The following is a 19,165-nucleotide window of genomic DNA, read 5'->3' as shown; positions in this document are numbered from 1 at the left end:
CATTGTGCTACATGTGGCCAGCACATGGGCCTGTGTGTGTGCGTGCTGGGGAAGCAGACCTTTGAGTTCAAACCATCAATCATTCCTGAGATCAGTACTTTATTTTCCAGAAGCACCTTCCCATAGGTCTATTAAAATAATAAAGCATGAATAAAGCATGAATGCATAAGCTTGTATAGAAAATAGTGAATCCCTATCACTTCCATGTAGTAAGCTCCACAACACAGACATGTTCCCGAGAGGTTCGAAATATATAGTTACTTTCTGTAAACTATCCCTGTATGATACGTATCCCCCTACAAATTCCTCCTAAATGCCTTAAAATGTGGGCTGTAAATTGCAAATTGTTCACTTGACAGAGGAGATAGTTGCTAGGTTGATATGTGTGCTTGCCTTTTGATTTCTGTGAGCTTTTTTTTGAGCTTTGTATGGCTAAGGATAAAAGCTGGAGGCTAGGAAATTGTTTTTTGGAACATTCACTCCAGATAAGGTGTTTCCTCTGTTAAATCAGCCTCTTGAGTGTCTGGGTTTTTTAAACACTTGGATTCTATGATGCCTATTTTTTTTTTACTACAAATGTGATTTCTAGAATCAAATTTTCATATTGTCCCTTAGCAGCTCTAGACATTTAAAGTGGTATCCCCTTTCCTATTTACATGCGTTCAGTTTTCTTCGACATTGTATCTCTGTCTAGCATGTAACCTGCTGATGCTGCTCAAATTAAAAACATTGATTGTGTCACCTGTGCCAAAAGCTGGCTGCAGATAGTCATTTAATTTGTGTCATGTTTCTCCCTATCCATTCACTGCTGACTGAGAGAATATAGAGCTATAGATTGCATGTAACTGACCTTGCTACTTGACTAGAGAGGAAATAGGCTTAACTGCTTGGTGCAATGTGGTAACATAGGGCAAAGACTACTTAAAAAAAAATGATTTATTTATATTTGGAGCAGGGGTTGCCATCTGTCCCTGAATTGAGCTGTGAAAATACAATCGAAGAGTGATCACCTGCAAACTTAGCAAAGGAGTTGGGTTAGCCTCTTTCCATGCATGCACTTACAGTATTTCTCAGATTCCCAACTTCCAGTTGCAACCAGACCAAGATGTGATATCTGAAATGTTATTATTGAAAAATAGTATTGAAACTTAGTGCTCCTTGGAAATTATTTTACTTATTTATTTATCGTTAAATTTTTATGCCACCTTTCATTAAAACAATCTCAAGGTGGCTTACAAAACATTTAAAACAATATAAGACTATAAAACAGTTACACAATAAAAATGTTAAATTGGAATATAAAAATACAAATCTACTTAAAAGCTTAAAAAACATACACAACAGGACCATAAAATACAGAGCAACAGCAACAAAAACACTCATATAAAAGCCTGGGTAAAAAAGCCAAGACTTCACTTGCTTTCAAAAACTGTGATGGAGCCTGAGGAGAGGATGCCGACCTGGAAGTCTGGGGGCAATAACCGAGAAGGTCCTGTCCTACATGCATGACAGCCAAGCCTTCCTCACTGTCTGCACGTGGAGCAGATCCCCCTCTGATGACCTTGTCAAGCAGGCAGAAACGCTTGGGAGCAGGTGGTCCCTCAGATATCCAGGGCCTAAACCATTATTAAGGGCTTTAAAGATCAAAACCAGCACCTTGAATTGGACTCAGAAACAAATTGGCAGCCAATGTAGCTCTTTCAAATGATCCCTGTAGTCTCAGTACTGATCCCAGTAATATGATCCCAGCGGGCAGCTCCGGATAAAATCCTAACTGCCGCATGTTGCACTAGGTACAGTTTTGGAATATTCTTCAAGGACAGTCTCATGTAGAGTGCGTTGCCGTAATCCAGCCATGATGTAACTGTGGCCAGATCTCCTTTCTCGAGAAAGGGATGCAGCTGGTGCGCTAGCCAGAGCTGTGCAAAGACACCCCTGGCCACTGTCTCCACCTGAGCTTCCAAAAGCAGAGCCGGGTCAGGTAATACCCAAAGCTGTATCAATATCAATTAATTGATGGCTAGCTCCAAAACATGATGAAGAGTACTACTTTGAGGTTCACCTAATTTGGTGGGGGGATGTAATACATTAAAATCATATGAATTTGTGCATGCAAATCAAAATAAGTCAGTTGATCTTCTTCTGGTTTTGATACACAGCCTGTGTGTGTTACTGCTGAACAAGTTATGCCCTTGCTATATCTTGATTTATTTTTGTTTAAATGTAAGCAAAGGATATTTTTCACCAAAGTTTTCAAATGCTTACCATTTGGAAAGGATTTTTAATACACTATCCAGTGATATGATTAGGCAAGACAAGGGTAGATGTATCTAAACTCACTAATCATATAAGAAAAGGGTGCCGTTTTTTGTACTTTAAAATGAAGAGTCTGTTACCTGCTGGAATGGCTTTAATAAGACTATTTTTATTTTAAAATGCATGTCATTTATTATGTCCTAAACCTTTGTGTGTGTGTTCGTGTTCGAAACTGATAGTTTTCAGACAGCTTATTGTATTCATAGACCCCATGATAGGAAAAGGCACAAATAATAATCAGCATTTGTACAGTGCTTTTGAGTTTTCAAAGCACTTCACCTGTTAAATATTCTTTCTTACTTAAGTAAGCGAAGTAAGTATTCCCCCCACACTGCTGCTGGGGAGAAGAGGCTGAGAGAGAGTGACTTGCCTAAGGCCACCTAGTTGGTTCATGGCAAACGTGACATTCAGACCAGGGGCTCCATGATTTGAAACTCACTTTCTTACCCCACTCTACTGCACCAGCTTTCAGCCTACAAAATGGCTTATTCCTTTAGCCATTTGCAGCATAACTAGCAGCCAATCTTTTTCACTTGCTGCTCATCATGATCAAAATCCTATTGCTCAAGGCTGTCTCTTTGCTCTTTGTGTGTTCCCTCAGTCATGTTTTTAGGGAGAGATTTTCAAAAATAAAATTCAAAACAGGTTTCAAACAACCTGGCCTTTTTCTTTGCACGGGTGTGTGCACAACCAGAAAAAACATTAAGCTGCTGTTGAGTTGAGTCTGATCACTGTATTTGCAGTGCTCAGCACTTCAGCTTAGGAAAAGTTTATACCATGATATAAAACCACAAAGTTGTAGATTGAGATTCACTGTGTAGTGCTGTGAGAATGGCAGAAACCCTATACACTATTTATAAAACTACATAAAGGGAAAAGTAGATGTAGCCTGTACATAGTATTCTGAGACTTCAAACAAAACTAGGATCCTGACTAAGTCCTGCTGAAATTAATGGGACAAGTCAGTAATCATTTTATTTCAACAGTGCTTAGTCATGATTAACTTAGGCTGGATCCTGCCCACTATCTGGAAACACCTTTTCAAATGGCCACCATTTGAAGTCTTTACAGATTCAGACGTAACACAAAACCATTGTTTAGTGAAACCATATGTGAGCCTTCCTGTAAATCATGGTTTATTTGGAGCCAGCCAACCAGGACCTGAAACTGTGGTTCGAAGTTGGTTTGCGAATAATGGTTGGTGCTGAGTTTCATCTATCTATCTATCTATCTATCTATCTATTTAATTCTCTTAGCCACCGATGCGTAGGGATACATGGGGATGCTGCAGCCGTGACCAATGAAATGGCAGGGGAGGAGCTGAAGTTCAGTGCTGGGGAAGACAACGGAAAAAATGGCGGCGGGTGGTGGCAGCGGGTCATAAAATGACCTGAGGAGGTGGCCTGGCCACCGGGTGGCGGTGGCGCCGGGATGCCCTGGCCCGCCTGGGTATGGAGGAAGTGGTGGCAGGCCCTGGCCGCTGGGAGGAGGAGGCAGGAGGCAGGCTCAGGAGGTGGCATGGTGGCGGCATGGCCACCCGAAAATGGCGGCGGGGGGGCAGCTGGGCGGTATGCAAAGCCCCGCTGTCTGGAGGAGGCCGCCGGCGGGCTTAGGAGAGGAGACCTGGCAGTGGTGGCGGGGCCCAGCTGAAAATGGCGGCCCACCGCCCAGTGAGGAAGAGGCATGGTGATGGGGGGGCCCGGCCAAAAATGGCCTGCTGCCACAGAGAGGGAGAGAAACTGACCCGCTGCCTAGTAAGGAGGAGGCGTGGCGGCAGCATCGGGGCCTGGATGGAGGGCAGTGGGGGAGTGCAGGAGAGACTGGGGCAGGAGGTGGGGCAGGGAGGGCACAAGAGACTGGGGCAGAAGGTGGCAGGTAGGAGGGGAACTGGCGGTGGAGGAGGGCCTGAAGGTGGGGGGAGTGTACTGTCGAACAGATGCTTTGTGCGGCTTCAGCTTGTGTCTAAATTCAGAAAACATTGATAACCCACACTTAGAGCCATTGCTTCACACTTAGAGCCATTGCTTAATTTGCCAATACATTGTGGCAAAAGGAGTTAACTTATGACTTTATGAAGTCATAAGTCTTGAGCAGATCAGCAAGAAAAGCAGACAGGCAGCTCTAAATCATAGTTTGCTAGTTGTGTGTCTGGAAACTCAAACCATGGCTTGGATTCTGAACTATAGTTAGCACAAACTATGATTTTGCACTATTTCTGAACCCAGCCTACAGAAGAGTCTGCTATATCTGAGCTAGAAGCTCTGAGTTTGATGTAGGGATTCCTGACAAAATTATTGGTGTGTAATTTAATTTTTGGAATTCACTGCCACATTAGATGACTTCAAAACAGGATGAGACAAATTCACTGAGGAGAGGGTCTATCAGCATCTACTGCTTTTGATGGTTATATGCTGCCTCCAGGTTCAGAGGCAGAATGCCTCTGAATACCAGCTGTTGGGGAGCAATAGGGCTATTGCTTCTAGGCTTCCCAGAAGCATTTGACTGGCTACTGTGGGGAACAGGAGATTGGACTAGATAGGCCTTTGGTCTGATCCAGCAGATCTTTCTTCTTTTGTACTTACATTCTTCGTCTGTAAGCTCAATTATGACGTAACAATTGAAGGCATGATACAACTTATGTACATCTACCACCACCTTCTTGAGTAGCTGAAAGATAACTTCTTTTCCAGGCGGTCCTGACAACCAAGTCCATTTTGAGGGCTATCAAGTATCCAATCAATGCATGGCCCTAGTACGCGATGAGTGTTTGTTGCCATGCCGCGATGCTCCAGAACTTGGATATGCAAAGGAATCCAGCAGTGAACAATATGTGCCTGATGTGTTCTATAAGGCAAGTATTGATAATGTCCATCTCCACTGGCATGTTGCCCTTTCCCTCCCTGGGAATAGCAGTTAGGAGGGGGTGTGGCTCACTGTAATTGTTTCCTGTGAAAATGAGAATGTGTGTGTGTGTACTAGGGAGTAACCTCTACCCAATACTTAAGCACTGGAGTTCTCTTCTGCCATGGAGGAAGTAATCGTTGGCCATCTCAGGTGGTATTTCCCCATCCCTCAAGTGTGCTGTTGAGGGAACAAGTTCACTTTTTGTTGTTCCATCCTTTTCTGGGTTGAAGTAGTTCAATCTTGCGTCTTTCTGGCTGCCACCTCCAACGGGGGCAAGCCAAATAGTTTTGGAGAGAAACTGTCTGGCTTGCCCCCATATATTTGAAATGCCACTGCTGAACCCCATTTCCTACCTGTACTGATATCATTCATGGTGGCGCACTTCTGTGTAAGCCTGCAAACTAGAGGGGCCACCCAAGTCGGGATTTTGCAACTGTGAGTGTACCTCGGTCAAGATGTTGCTGTTGTTTTGGTAGAGTCTATGCCAGGTCCCCAGGGAGCCCTCCAATCACCTGGAGGCTCAGCAGGTTATCAGAGGGGCAAAGCACAAGGCTTGGTGCTTGAAGATCAATTGGAGCAGCCATTCTTTCACACATAACCTACAACAGTAGGTCACCAATATGTCTGGAAATAAATGTTTGCAATAAGTGATTGTCTAAGCTCCTTTTCCTCTTGCCTTGTAAGTACTCCTATCATTCTCCAGGCCTTGCTCAGCTTCAGCGTGAGGTCTGCACTGCGCCACTCTGTACCTCCAAGCAAGCCCTCAGAATTAACGAGGCCACTTGTGTTTGGCAAGTGGCTGCCACCCCTCTGTTGACATTTAATCCCCAGCTAATGTTTGCATTTTCCTTTGCCCAATTATGCTTAGGTGAGATGTTCAGTGAAGCAAAATGATGTAGCAATAAAAGCTGCAGGTTCCTGACAGCCACTGAGAATAGTTTAAGTTGTGTAGCATATGCTTATAAGATGCCTGGTGAGCAGCATCGATTGCTGCAGAGTGCAAAGCAACCAAATGGAGAACAAGGAGTTGGAGAGCCCCAAGCAGAGGGTGAGAGAGAAGTAGAAGGGGGGCGGGGTGTTTCTATATGTGTTTGTGAGAAGGTGGGGGCTGTGAACACAAAACTCTGCAAGAAAAGGCACTGATAGATCCAAAAATCAGACATTAGTGGCGAGGCAGATAATTGCTTTATTCTGTTACTTGAAAAGAACCACTGCTTATCTTATGAAATTTTTCAAGTGAAGGCTTTGTATACTACACTTCAAAAATTGATAATTTAATCCCCCCCTCCCCCCATTCAGTATTGTATGTGTATACAGTATCTGTCTCCTTTTCTTTTTAAAACCAGAAAATTTTGAATTGGACTTCTAGAAAGCTGAATTTTAGGAGGCAAAGTGTATCCCCCTGCAACCCCCACCCCAGAATAATTCTCAGTGTTTATTTCATTAACCAACATCCCTCCCGAACTTTGTTTTGTTAACAAAGAAACACGCCCCCCCCCAAAAAAAACAACCCACTAAAACTCTCAGTGTTTTACCAGCGATTGTTACTGTGTGCTGCTGGCACCTTTCTTTTTGGGTAACTAGCATGCATGGTATTCCTGCCATACAACAGCAGTAGGGCCACTCCAAAATGAGTTTGCCCAGGCTTTAGCTGCCGGCCTCTCTACTTGTACAGTGTGCAGCCATCACGAGTTGTTGAGTTTTTCAGTCCTCTGTCTGCAGACATTTCCCATGATGGCTTGCAGCCCAGCACAATGCTTCTCAGAAATTCTCCTGCCTACATGGATGTTTGCCAGGCTTGCTAGCTATCGCCTGAATTCATTATTGAAGTTGAATTCAAGAGAGGTGAGGTAAGGGAGAGGAGAGCTGGTCTTGTGGTAGCAAGCATGACTTGTCCCCTTAGCTAAGCAGGGTCTGCCCTGGTTGCCTATGAAAGGGAGACTAGATGTGTGAGCACTGTAGGATATTCCTCTCAGGGGATGGAGCTGCTCTGAGAAGAGCAGAAGGTTCCAAGTTCCCTCCCTGGCATCTCCAGGATAGGGCTGAGAGAGATTCCTGCCTGCAACCTTGGAGAAGCCACTGCCAGTCTGTGTAGACAATAATGAGCTAGATGGACCAATGGTATATGGCAGCTTCCTGTGTTCCTATGAGTCTTTAAAATGTTGATCTGCTTGGAAACCCTTTCTGCTTGTAGCTTTCCAAGCAAGTGTTTAAATACTGATTTAGTCAGTATTCCACTTTGAGTCAAAGCTGTCAATCTTACTCTTAAAGTGCTTTTAAAACCTATTGGAAATTGAATGTAGTGTGGGGAAGCTGCATTTGGCTGTTCTTTTGTTGTTTAATGTCATTCATTTTACTTGTCGCTTGAAGCTGTGGAATGCTGTAGGATAGTTCAAGCAGTTTCATGTAAACCTCCTGATCTCCTCATGCTGTGCTCCAAGTCTTGGACCATGAAGAAGCTTTGTTGCTATCCACACTTCTGTTTCTCTGAACCTTTGAGGGGGACCATTATGAGTGAGTGGAAATTCAGCTTTACCTGGTGACACTTCAGGCTAGTTCAGATGTTTTTAGTAACTCAAGATCTGCAGTTGTCCTGTCTACAGGACAACTAAAACAGGTCCATAAACTGTTCTGAGGCTGTAGTATCCTTTTTCATATGTCTTCTCTCTCTTTTACTTATGCAACATTATATAGTCAATGGAAAGTTTAATTCAGCTTTTAAGCCCTATATGGTTTTTGAAAATTGTGAAAGATCTGGCATGCTACTTCTACCCTGGCTATGGGCTGCACAAGCTTTGCAAAAGATCATCTAGACCGGGGTTTCTTAACCTTGGGTCCCCAGATGATGTTGGACTACAACTCCCATCATCCCCAGACATGGCCTTTGTGGCTGAGGATGATGGGAGTTGTAGTGCAACAACATCTGGGGGCCCAAGGTTAAGAAACCCTGTTCTAGACCTTTTCTTGATTCAGTAGCATTCCTGGTAGATTTGGGATGTGTTGAGACTGTCTGTTGGAATATGAAGCAGATTAACACGACACTCTGGCCATAGGTTGTAATCAAGTCCTGTCTTGCCTACTTTATTTGGATAGTAAAATTGCTGCACTTTTGGTTTCTGCTTTGTGTAATAGGGTGCTGTAATTTAAGGTTTAATATCAGCTGTGTTTAGTGACCACAAAAGATGGTCTGCACACAGGATTCAGGAGCAAGAAATCTTCACCAAAGGTCCCATTTTTAAAAAATCCAGTGTTGATCCAGTGTATTTTGAGCTTTTTGTTGTTTCAAAGATACTTTACTACTCTTATAAGATACACAAACTTCCTTTTACCTGTGTTCTGTCCTTAGCTTTACGTAGGGAGCATATACAACTGAAACCCCACATTTAGAACCAGAGGAACATATTGGTCCAAGTTGAAAGATTTAGATTGGAGAGGTTGCTGCCATGCAGCATCTATCATGCATATATATATTCTCTCAGGCATACCTGTGGCCAATCCTGTGTGTGTGGCAGCTCTCGCTAGAGTTCGCAAGCAGAAGCACCTGATGGGGCAGTAGGGATTCCATATGCAGATAGGGAGGAGGAGCCTATGATAGTAGAAGCACCTTGGTGATTGGGCAGTGGGGATTCCATATGCAGATAGGGGGGATGAGCCTGTGATTGTTAAGGGCAGTTGGACTGCAACTGTTACTGGTCAGAAGATGTTCTTGATTGTAGAGGAGAGAGAGGAATAAATAAATAAATAAATACACAAATAAATAAATAAATAGGATAGTGGGCAGGGGTTGGCAAAGAGAGAGGTCTTGATGGAAGAAAGAGCCTCTTCAGGAGAAGGAGACTGCCTTTGTGTGAATTAGATGAGGAAACAAGATCTGAACTCGGGAAGGGAGAGGAAGAAAGACAAGAGGGGAAGAGCGAGTGGAGGAGAAAGAAAGAAGGGAGGGGAAGAGAGAAAGGAGGAGGAGAAAGGGATGGGCCTGAGCCTTTCAGCAGCCTGAGGGCAACAAGCAGCAATGGCAGCACCTATTGACAGCAAGGAAGGGCCCAGTCAACCACGGCTGCTGTTTGGGGCTACTGAGGCCATTGGCAGAGGCAGGCAGGCCGGCAAGGGACCGGCCTGGGCCTTTCAGCAGCCTGAGGGGAACGAGCGGCCATGGTGGCAGCAAGGAAGGGCCCGGTCAGCCGCTGCAGGGAGGAGCGGACCTTGGGTGAGGGTGAGGAGGTCTCTGGGGATAGTGGGCTGCAGCTTCGCCAACAGGTGCCAGAACGCTGCAGCTGCAAACAAGAGGGGTGAGGGGGATGGAGTCAAGGGATGGAGGAGTGATCAAGAATGGAATGGAGAATGGAAGCAACCAGATGGAGGAGGAGGAGGAGGAGCAGGAGTGCAGCTCAGGTGAGGGTGGAGCGATCTCTGACGGAAGGGGAGCTGTGGCAGGGGATGAAGGGAGCAATCAAGTACTAGCGCACAGATGCTCTGCGTAGGTTAAGCTAGTTGGTTCTTAACATGCCCTGAACAGGAGGAGGTCAATAAGCTAGTTCTAACTTCTTATAACTTTATTATAAATAATAAATTATTGACGTCATGATTTTCAAAGGTTGCTCTCTTAAGATGCTCTAGTCCTTCTTGGCAGCCTGCTCTTACAAGCCAGCAGTACTATTCTTCTACAAAATAAGAAAAGAACTGTATTAGAGAGAAGTTGTAGTCTGTGTATTGCACTCCAATGAAAGGTCTTTTAGAAATGTATTGGATGTGCCCCAAGAGCTAATATTTGTATAATGTGGAGTACATTTATCTCACAAAGTTAGAAGCAGTTTAATACAGCAGAAGCTATTGAAGCTCTGTCTCCGTGAGCTGTGTAGAAGAACAGATGTCTTTAAGCTCCTGCAGTCAGAGAAGAGGTAAAATTAGAGAGACTTGAAGCAGTGCCTATCCAAAAGCCTGCTCGTTGCATAAGGTATGTGGTCCAGGTCTTCTGTTTCTTTACTTTTGGAAAACAGTTTCAGAAACTTGTCTGAATTGGAATTGCTGTGCAAATAGAAGCCCATATTGGGATCAAAGCCACACAGCTCGGAAAAACTGTTGAAAGCATTACTGGCTGCAGGGCCTCGGTGAGCAAAGAGGTGCTTAGAGAGGGGAAAAACTGGCCTCTTCTCTCTCAAGCCATCCTTGTGTGGTGTGTATCGGCATGAATTTGTGGGACAGGGCCTGATGCTGTTGTACCCAAGGCAGCATGTTCCAGCCATTGCTGGTTCCGCTGAGAACAAGTGTGACTCATCCATGTCTTAAGTATCGCAAAAACAGGAAAACCAATAGAACCAGGTTTGCCCCAGCTTTTCCTGAGGCCTCTGGCTCTGGAAGACTTTTATGTCTTTACCACTCTCTTGATCTTGGCTTCTTAAAGACCGCATTGGCGGCAAGGCTTTTGACCATATTTGGATGCTCAATTCATAGTGTTAAAGGGCCAGAGGATTAGCCTAGTGTTAAAAGTTAGGAGTTTTCAGAACCAGAACCAAAGTAGTCTGCTGAATTGCTGTTCTTTCTGTAGCCAACGGAACAAGGAAGTATAGTGTTTATCTGAATCGAAGACTAGATTTTTTCCAAGTTGCTTGATGTAAGGAATTGAGGGGTCATCTTATATTCAGAGTGCTGTTCCTTTTGGGTAAATACAGGTATAACCTGTATTTAACCTCTTTTTTTTTTTAAAGGGGGTTGTCTTAAATTCAGGGTCATCTTCTATTCTGGTAAATATGGTACCCGCTGACTTAAGTTTCCAGATTAGAGGGCCAATTAGCTTTATTTTTCATTTATTTAACTAATTTCTATACTGTCCAAAACTTGTCTCTGGGTAGTTCACAATAATTTTTAAAAAAAATCAAAACAAAATATAAACATTAAAACAAGTTAAAAGTATTAAAACTGTAAACTTAATGAAAAGCCTGGATGATCAGATGTGTCTTGATTGACTTTTTAAAAGTTGTCAGAGATAGGGAAGCTCTTATTTCAACAGGGAGCGCATTCCAAAGCCTCAGGGCAGCAACGGAGAAGGCCCATCCCTGAGTAGCCACCAGATGAGCTGGTGGCAACTGTCGACAAAGGTCTCCAGATGATCTTAATGGGCGGTGGGGCTCATGGTGAAGAAGACATTCTCTTAAATACCCAGAGCCTAAGCTATTTAGGGCTTTATAGGTTATAACCAGTACCTTGTAATCGGCCACCAGTGACAGCTCTGAAAGCAGTACAGGTGAAACTCGGAAAATTAGAATATCGTGCAAAAGTCCATTAATTTCAGTAATGCAAATTAAAAGGTGAAACTGATATATGAGACAGACGCATTACATGCAAAGCGAGATAAGTCAAGCCTTAATTTGTTATAATTGTGATGATCATGGCGTACAACTCATGAAAACCCCAATTCCACAATCCCAGAAAATTAGAATATTACATGGAACCAAGAAGACAAGGATTGTAGAATAGAACAATATCGGACCTCCGAAAAGCATACAGTGTACTGTGCTTGATTGGCCAGCAAACTCGCCTGACCTGACCCCATAGAGAATCTATGGGGCATTGCCAAGAGAAGGATGAGAGACATGAGACCAAACAATGCAGAAGAGCTGAAGGCCGCTAATGAAGCATCCTGGTCTTCCATAACACCTCATCAGTGCCACAGGCTGATAGCATCCATGCCACGCCGCATTGAGGCAGTAATTGCTGCAAAAGGGGCCCAAACCAAGTACTGAATCCATATGCATGCTTATATTTTTCAGAGGTCCGATATTGTTCTATTCTACAATCCTTGTCTTCTTGGTTCCAGGTAATATTCTAATTTTCTGGGATTGTGGATTTGGGGTTTTCATGAGCTGTACGCCATGATCATCACAATTATAATAAATTAAGGCTTGACTTATCTCGCTTTGCATGTAATGCGTCTGTCTCATATATCAGTTTCACCTTTTAATTTGCATTACTGAAATTAATGAACTTTTGCACGATATTCTAATTTTCCGAGTTTCACCTGTACTGCCTTTATACCGGTGCCTTGCAACTAGCCATTTTCTTCCCTTTCATATATGTATACGTAGGCAAAGTGTTCCGTCTAAAATGGATAATAACATTAGGTTAATATTTTAAGTATTAATTCGCATTTTGGGCAGTATTAAAATGTGATTTAAAAAAATAAACAAACAGTTAATTTGCTTGTTTTCAAGAATGCAGAAGATGTGGGTGTGCCTCGTACATCAGAAGACACCCCCCCCCGCCCCCCAATCAATGTTCTCTATTTCTGTCTCCTTTAAGTCAGGAGTGTATTTTGCTCTTGTGAGGCTGGTAGTTCTAAGCAGAGAACTGCCAAATTGAACTGAGCCCTATATTCATTTATAGTGCTATATCAAGTAGCCACTGGAGACTGAGACTAGAAGTTTTTCCTAGAGAGGGGAAAGAAAGAAATCTCTTGAGAGAGGCCAGTGGTGGTGCCTCTTAAACTACATTTAGCATAACGCTGAATTTGTCTGGATTTCAGCTGTTCCTTCTTGTATATTGGCATTCATTTTCATAGCACAGTCAGATGAAATCATTTAATCCTATGAGTGCTGGACAAACCTGCAGTTTGGCATATATGTAAATTTTCAGTTCACATTTACAGCTCTGTGTGTGTGTGTGTGTGTGTGTGTGTGTGTGTGTGTGTGTGTGTTCTGAGTGCTACAAACACCTCCTCTCCTTCCTGAAGCAGTGTTCAGCTAGTCTGCCAAGTTTGACTTTCCATTATCTAGCTGTCATCTTATTGGGCACCCCTGTGAGTCTCAGGCTGCGGTATGCTCTTGAAGTTGGTTGCTGCACCACAGGACTCCAGCCCTAGACTTATTTCATGGATGTCTCAACATTCCATCAAATGCAATGTGCCAAAAAAAAAAAAAAAATCCAAAGGGAATCTGAATTTTATGGATCCTTTGAAGCATTCAAAGTAACTGAGGTTTAGTACTTTTGCAGGACTCTGTTCCCTTGTTGACTTTAGAAAAATACCTATGATCTTAGCACCGATGTAGAGATGTCATCCTTTGCACTGACTTATGTTTTTATTGATGTTCTAATGTCCAGGAAATTGCTTGGGGTTGGTAAAAGATTAAAGACTGTTGATGGCACTTGGGTCACAAAAGGGACTTTGCCCCTTGTGTAGGAGGCTAACTGGATATGATTTCTGCATTTGGGCTATTGCTACCGCCTCTTATGGCATGCCTGCCTGAAGAATTGCCAGGTACTAGATTTTAGTACCAGCATACAGTCTGGTATATAAGGTTTCATCCTGTCAACTTATTCTAGTGGCAACATTGGAAGGTTGAGCACTTTCTATTAAGGACCTATTGGGATTGTTGTCTTCCTTCTCTGAGTTATGAATGCTTAATAAGCAGCAGCATTTTTATTCAATCTGTGGGGGGAAATTAGTAGCCTGATAATCTTTCCCAGGGAGGTGAGGTGCCAGGTAGAAAGCTTCTTAGTTTAGAACCATGGATTTTTCAAGATGTCTGGTTCCAGCAAATGCTATATTACTAGCTGAACCTCTTCTCTTCTCCACCCCCAACTTCTGCAAAGTAGCACTGGGTTCTGAGTTGCCATTTATTTTATTTGTGCCCTGCCCACCTTTCTTCCATGGTGGAATTCAAGGCAACATATATGAAGTTTTCCAAGTTAGTCTCCCATCCAGGCATTGACCAGAACTGCTTAGTTCCAGCAGAGCATCATATGTCCTCAGGCCACTCGCTTTATTGGCTTTTGCATTAAACTTTCTGAGGAGATTTTTGGCAATGCCCTTCAGTGTCCACTTTGCCTTTTGCTTGTAAAATATTACATACTTTCTAGCTCCAACCTCCTGCTGATTCTTTGAGGTTTATTTTGTCTTTCATTGCCACAGACAGTTGTCCCTCCTGCCTCATATAAAAAACCCTTTATAGTCTTCATTATTCTCCAGTATTCTTTCTATTTTTAATTACACTTTTAAAAGGAAATTTGGAAATTACCTAACTGACACAAGTAGGACGGAGCTCAAATAGGGTTATTTATTCCCAACAATTGTTCTCAGTGGCCCTGCTGACTCCTCTTTGGTTGACCGACCCGTCCATCCATCCATCTTCCTCTGCCTTGCTGCTGCATGGTCCGGTGTTGTCTATTGGTACTGGCACACTGATCTGGGTCATAGATGGATAGCTTGGGCAGTCTTGAAAGTTATGTTGGGCAACAACATAAATATGTTGTTGCCCAAAGGACACAGTAGTTGGTTCCAGACAGTACTGGATTATGTGCTCTGCTATGACTGGAGATTTTTTATGTCTCGTTCACCAAGTTGTGTATTAGAGTAGAGTGGGATAGATAGATTCTCAAAAGGTGATTTTAAAAAAAATCCATGGATTATACAGAAAGACTAATGCAACTGTGAGGAATTGTGTACCTTTTTAGCTCAATCCTTGCTTCAAGGTGGAGAAACAGGATGGACCCTGCTTAGCTATGGGGACAAGTCATGCTTGCTACCACAAGACCAGCTCTCCTCCTTTGTATGGTTAATATGAAATAATTATGACACTAGTGGAAATTAAGGTAGAGAGGGGTGTGTGTGTGTGTATTGGTTGCATTTTTGTTTTTCTGTAATCTAGGCTGAATTCTGTTTTATTGCTTATGGTCTAGTTATCCAGTTGGTATCTCTCTTATGTGTTGTTTATTACATAAGACACATCTTGCTTTTCTACACTAATACATACTTAAAGCAGTTTACAAGTTTGTTTACAAAACCAAACAATAAAAAGCCTTTTAATTGGCCAGTATTAGTTACTGAGATCTTAGTTCTCTTCTGTGCTGGAGTGGTTGGAGGGAAATAGATGTTAATTGTTGCTCCCTCCCAGCCTTTCAGATGTTCCAGCTGCTCGTATCTGCTGCTGTTCTTTTGCATTGTTGGAGCTGCAGTGACTCTGAGAACTAGCCACCCCTTCTGGAAATGAAAATAGGGCTTCCTCAGGGCAGGGTCTCCCACTGGCCAGTGTGGGTTGCTGGCTCTTCAGCCCTCCTCAACACTGGAACAGCACTGTGAGGTGCTTAGAGAGGTAGGGGTGTGTATGTGTGTGTTGCTTCCTGTTTCCAGTCATGCATAAACAACTTCTTACCTGTGGAGCACTAGGATGATACACTAATCATATTCCAGATAAGCTAAAATGATAAAACTTAGAATGTATGTTTGAATTTTAATCTTCTTTGCCAGAGTCTTAGTAGTAGTATTCTTTCCCAATTTTATGGCATCTGTAAAATTGGTGAACCTCCTTCAAACTTCTTTGATTCAAGTCGTTGAGTTAAAATAAAATAAAATAGCGCAATGTAAATATTTTAATTTAAACGAAAAAAATTTCACCTCAGTGGCCCAGTTATGACACTGGCAAATTCATTGTTGGGAATTATTAGAAATGGGACTAAAAATAGATCAGCAAGTATCACAATTCCTTATATTAATTTGTACAATGTGTAATTAATGTATGAAATTCATTGCCACAGGATGTTGTGATGGAAATTAGTTTAACTTTAGAGGTTGAGAAGTGAGAATTAGACAAGCTCATGGATGCTAATAAAAATATTAATCAAAAGCACTTAAAAACTAAACATTGCACAAAAGCTAAAAGGAGACAAACTCCGCCCACAGGCTTACAATATTATGTCATTCAGTCTGCTACTAGCCATTAACCGTGATAGTTGGAGGCATTTCTGATTACCAGATGCTAGAGATGAACAGCAGAGGTGGATATCACCATCATACCTTGCTTTTGAGCTACTGTTTGCTAGACAGGAAGGACCTTGGTTGATTCAGAAGGTACCCTTCTGGTGGTACCTCTGTTTCACTCTTCTCTTTTTCATCTTGCAGCCATAGATCAAAGCCAAATGCTATTGCTATCTCTAAATCTTAATTCTAGTGTGATACCACGTTTATCTCCTGGCAATTTCATGTTTTCAGAGAACATTTCTCACCCCCACCCCCAGTCTTAAATGCACAAATGTTCCTGCCAGAATTAGCCATGGGCTTTAGACACACAGATGCATCCTGAATGTTCAGAGATTTCTTGTCTTGGCTTGTTAGGAAGAGGAAGTTCTTCTATAGCACCTGTCTAGTGCTGTCATACACTCATTTTTCAAATATGCTAATAACTACATATTGATAATTTTATATTAAAGAAGTGACTGATTCTGCATGCGTAGTTTGGCAATGATTAATTATAAGCAGTGTTATGATCAGAAGAATCCATAAATCTACACACTACAGAATCCTGAAAAACAGATACTTTAAGGAGTAAATTTCTTACTTGATCTACATTTGTTCTTTTCACCATAGTGTTCTATCTACCTGAAGCAATAAGTGACTATTAAAGTATCAAACCAAAAGTTGGATGATTATCCTACTCTTGCCATTCTTGTTTGGCTCCCATACCAAAGCTAGAAGACTTGTTAAGAGGCAGAAATCTCCTGTCAGCTCAGTGAAAGAGGAGTTACAGATCAACTACTGAACTTGAACCTAAGCTCTTACTCCAGTTGTAGTGATAAGTGAGTTTCTTCCTACCAAAGTATGTAGAAGTGACTGAGAAACCTCCTGTACAAGCTAAAGAACCAGCTTCTTTCTCTGCACAAAAACAAAGCTAGAGCAGATGGGATGATGTGAAAGGAATCCCCATATAAATGGTATCTAATAGCAGAATGGACACCATTCTTGACAAGGATGTGTCAAGACAGACACTCTTAGTGCTCTTTTCTTCAGTTTTGTCCTTGCCTGTCCTGGAACAAACCTTTGTATATTCCCCCATATATACATATTCAATCCTGCTAGATTTGCAGGTTTGGGTTTATAGCATCCAGACGAAGTCATAATTAAGGAGCATTGAAATCGGTCATGAATGGCTAGCTTGTCTCATTAACTTATGACTGACATTATTTTCAGTGAGACAGTCCTGACCAGCTTAGTCTGGGTGCTATCCCCTAAATCTAGATAAGAGTTACTTGTAGAAAGTTGTGTTTACGTGTCCCCTGGTTTCTCAAGGTGAGAGAGGAGTGGTGAACCTTGAGAGGGAATCATGAAGTAGCTTTTGCTGAAGTGAGTTTTAAACTTTTTTGAAAGAAACTAGCAGATGAAATGAACATCATGGCTGAGTGGGAGGCTGTAATTGCACATTCATCATAAAGAGAGAATCTCAGTAAATGAGGAGGGTGGGGGAACAATGACAAGGCAAAATTCAATACCAGGCTTATAATCACGTGAATGATTAAAACATTTGTATCCTCTTTCACAAGGTACAAGCTTTTACATGATGGGTGGGGGAGAGAGAGAAAATTGGAGTACAGACAGAAATAAATCCCAGGATGCAATGTGGACCATACTGTCTACTTTGCAAAGATTGCAGCAGAACACATGGGAAACGGACAGCTTGAGAACACGGTAGAAGTCCTCTGATCCCATGGAATAAAAGGCACACTTGCCAGTTTGACTGTCTCCAGACTGACAGAGAATCTTGCTGGACAATTTAGTTCATGACTTTAAATTCTAATTTATTTGGCCCCTATATGACCCCAAAGGATTTGAACGACTAGCCAAATGCTTCCACAGTCTCATATTCAGACTTTGCTTTGGTACTGTGATGGATTAATCATTTCCCAGCTTGGAGCCAAAAGTGGTTCTGCTTTAAGGTCAACTTGTGTTTTTAAGAACATGCTAATTGCAAGGCAAATCTACCCCTGTCCAATGTGATTCATTGTCTCTTTCTTTTGCTCCTTGAGTTTTGTCCAGCTCTCAAATAGATGTAACTCTTAACTCCATGCTGTCCTCTTTATGGAGCCACCGCTGGTCAACAAACCATATGGCATTCCATGGTGGTGAGAATCCAGTGCTACAATAACACAACCACACGTGTGAAGGCCGTGATTGCCGCCAAATTGGCAATGAAGGCATTGTTTCCCTAGCAGTCTCCCAGCTTGACATTCGCTAATGCCTATAAAAATGTAATTGCCCAATAACATAGTACAGGAGGGAAGGGTCATGGGATCAGAGGTACCTACCTCTTTGTGAGGGAAGGGGTTTACAGATGCCTCTTGCAGTGGGAAGAGGGAAGCTTCTGTTTGATAACAAGATTAGTGGAATGTCTTTCTGATTTTAGCAAGCTGACTTATTTAAAAAAAGAGAGAGAGAAGCATCTAACATTAAAATCCCCAGAGGGGCAGATGAAAGTGAACAGGTGCTGGAAAAATGTTTCTGCATATTGGAACTTAATTAGATTTGAAGATGAGTTCCAGATGGGCTAATTATATGTGTGGTGGTGCATGTTCGTTTTGTAACGGGACAAGCCTGCAAGTTGCCATTACTGGATTTGATGATACTCCTTGCAGTCTGAGGGCATGCCCACACAAACACTGTTCATGTGCTGCTGGCTAAGTGCTGTATGACGCGACCAGAAGCATGGGCAGTGTTCCTAGAAAAGGAAGATAATCTTTCTCCCATGATCCCTCCATACCTGACCAATACGATGAACACAGGCTGACATTCTGTGGAGGACTATGGGGTTTGGTTGCATTGTATGAATGCATCTGCTGCTCCTCCATATAAGTGCGGTGAAGACATTCCCAAAGGAAGAGACTGGCTTTCAAGGAACTCGGTCTCATCAAGCAAAGTATTTCCATCTCCCACTTCTGCTGTAGCTCAGATACAGAAATACTCCAAACACAGATGGCAGATTAATGGCCAAGAAACAGAATAGGCTAAAACTTACAGATATCTAGGGGTGGTTTTCCAATCAAATGGCTCCTGGAAGGCTCATGTTGCTCAAGGTGTACATAGAAGTGCAACTGTGCTGTCTAGATTCTATTTTTCCAGGGGAGGTAAGTATATACCTGCAGCGGTGAAAGCCTTTCCGGGTAAGGTAACATCTTAATTATTGTA

General features: G+C 42.6%; 1 protein-coding gene across 3 annotated transcripts in view; it reads left to right on the top strand.

The window, feature by feature from the left end:
• NPLOC4 (NPL4 homolog, ubiquitin recognition factor) overlaps positions 1-19,165 on the top strand; it is a 64,235-nt gene that overhangs the window by 29,818 nt on the left and 15,252 nt on the right. For all 3 annotated transcript variants that reach the window (XM_053289723.1, XM_053289725.1, XM_053289724.1), the window contains one exon: positions 5,007-5,167. In XM_053289723.1, the coding sequence (XP_053145698.1) occupies positions 5,007-5,167 (161 nt within the window). The remainder of the gene's footprint in view (positions 1-5,006; positions 5,168-19,165) is intronic.

This window comes from Hemicordylus capensis, chromosome 2, assembly GCF_027244095.1.
Source record: "Hemicordylus capensis ecotype Gifberg chromosome 2, rHemCap1.1.pri, whole genome shotgun sequence".
Lineage (NCBI taxonomy): Eukaryota > Metazoa > Chordata > Lepidosauria > Squamata > Cordylidae > Hemicordylus > Hemicordylus capensis.
This window is presented reverse-complemented; position numbering and strand designations above follow the sequence as displayed.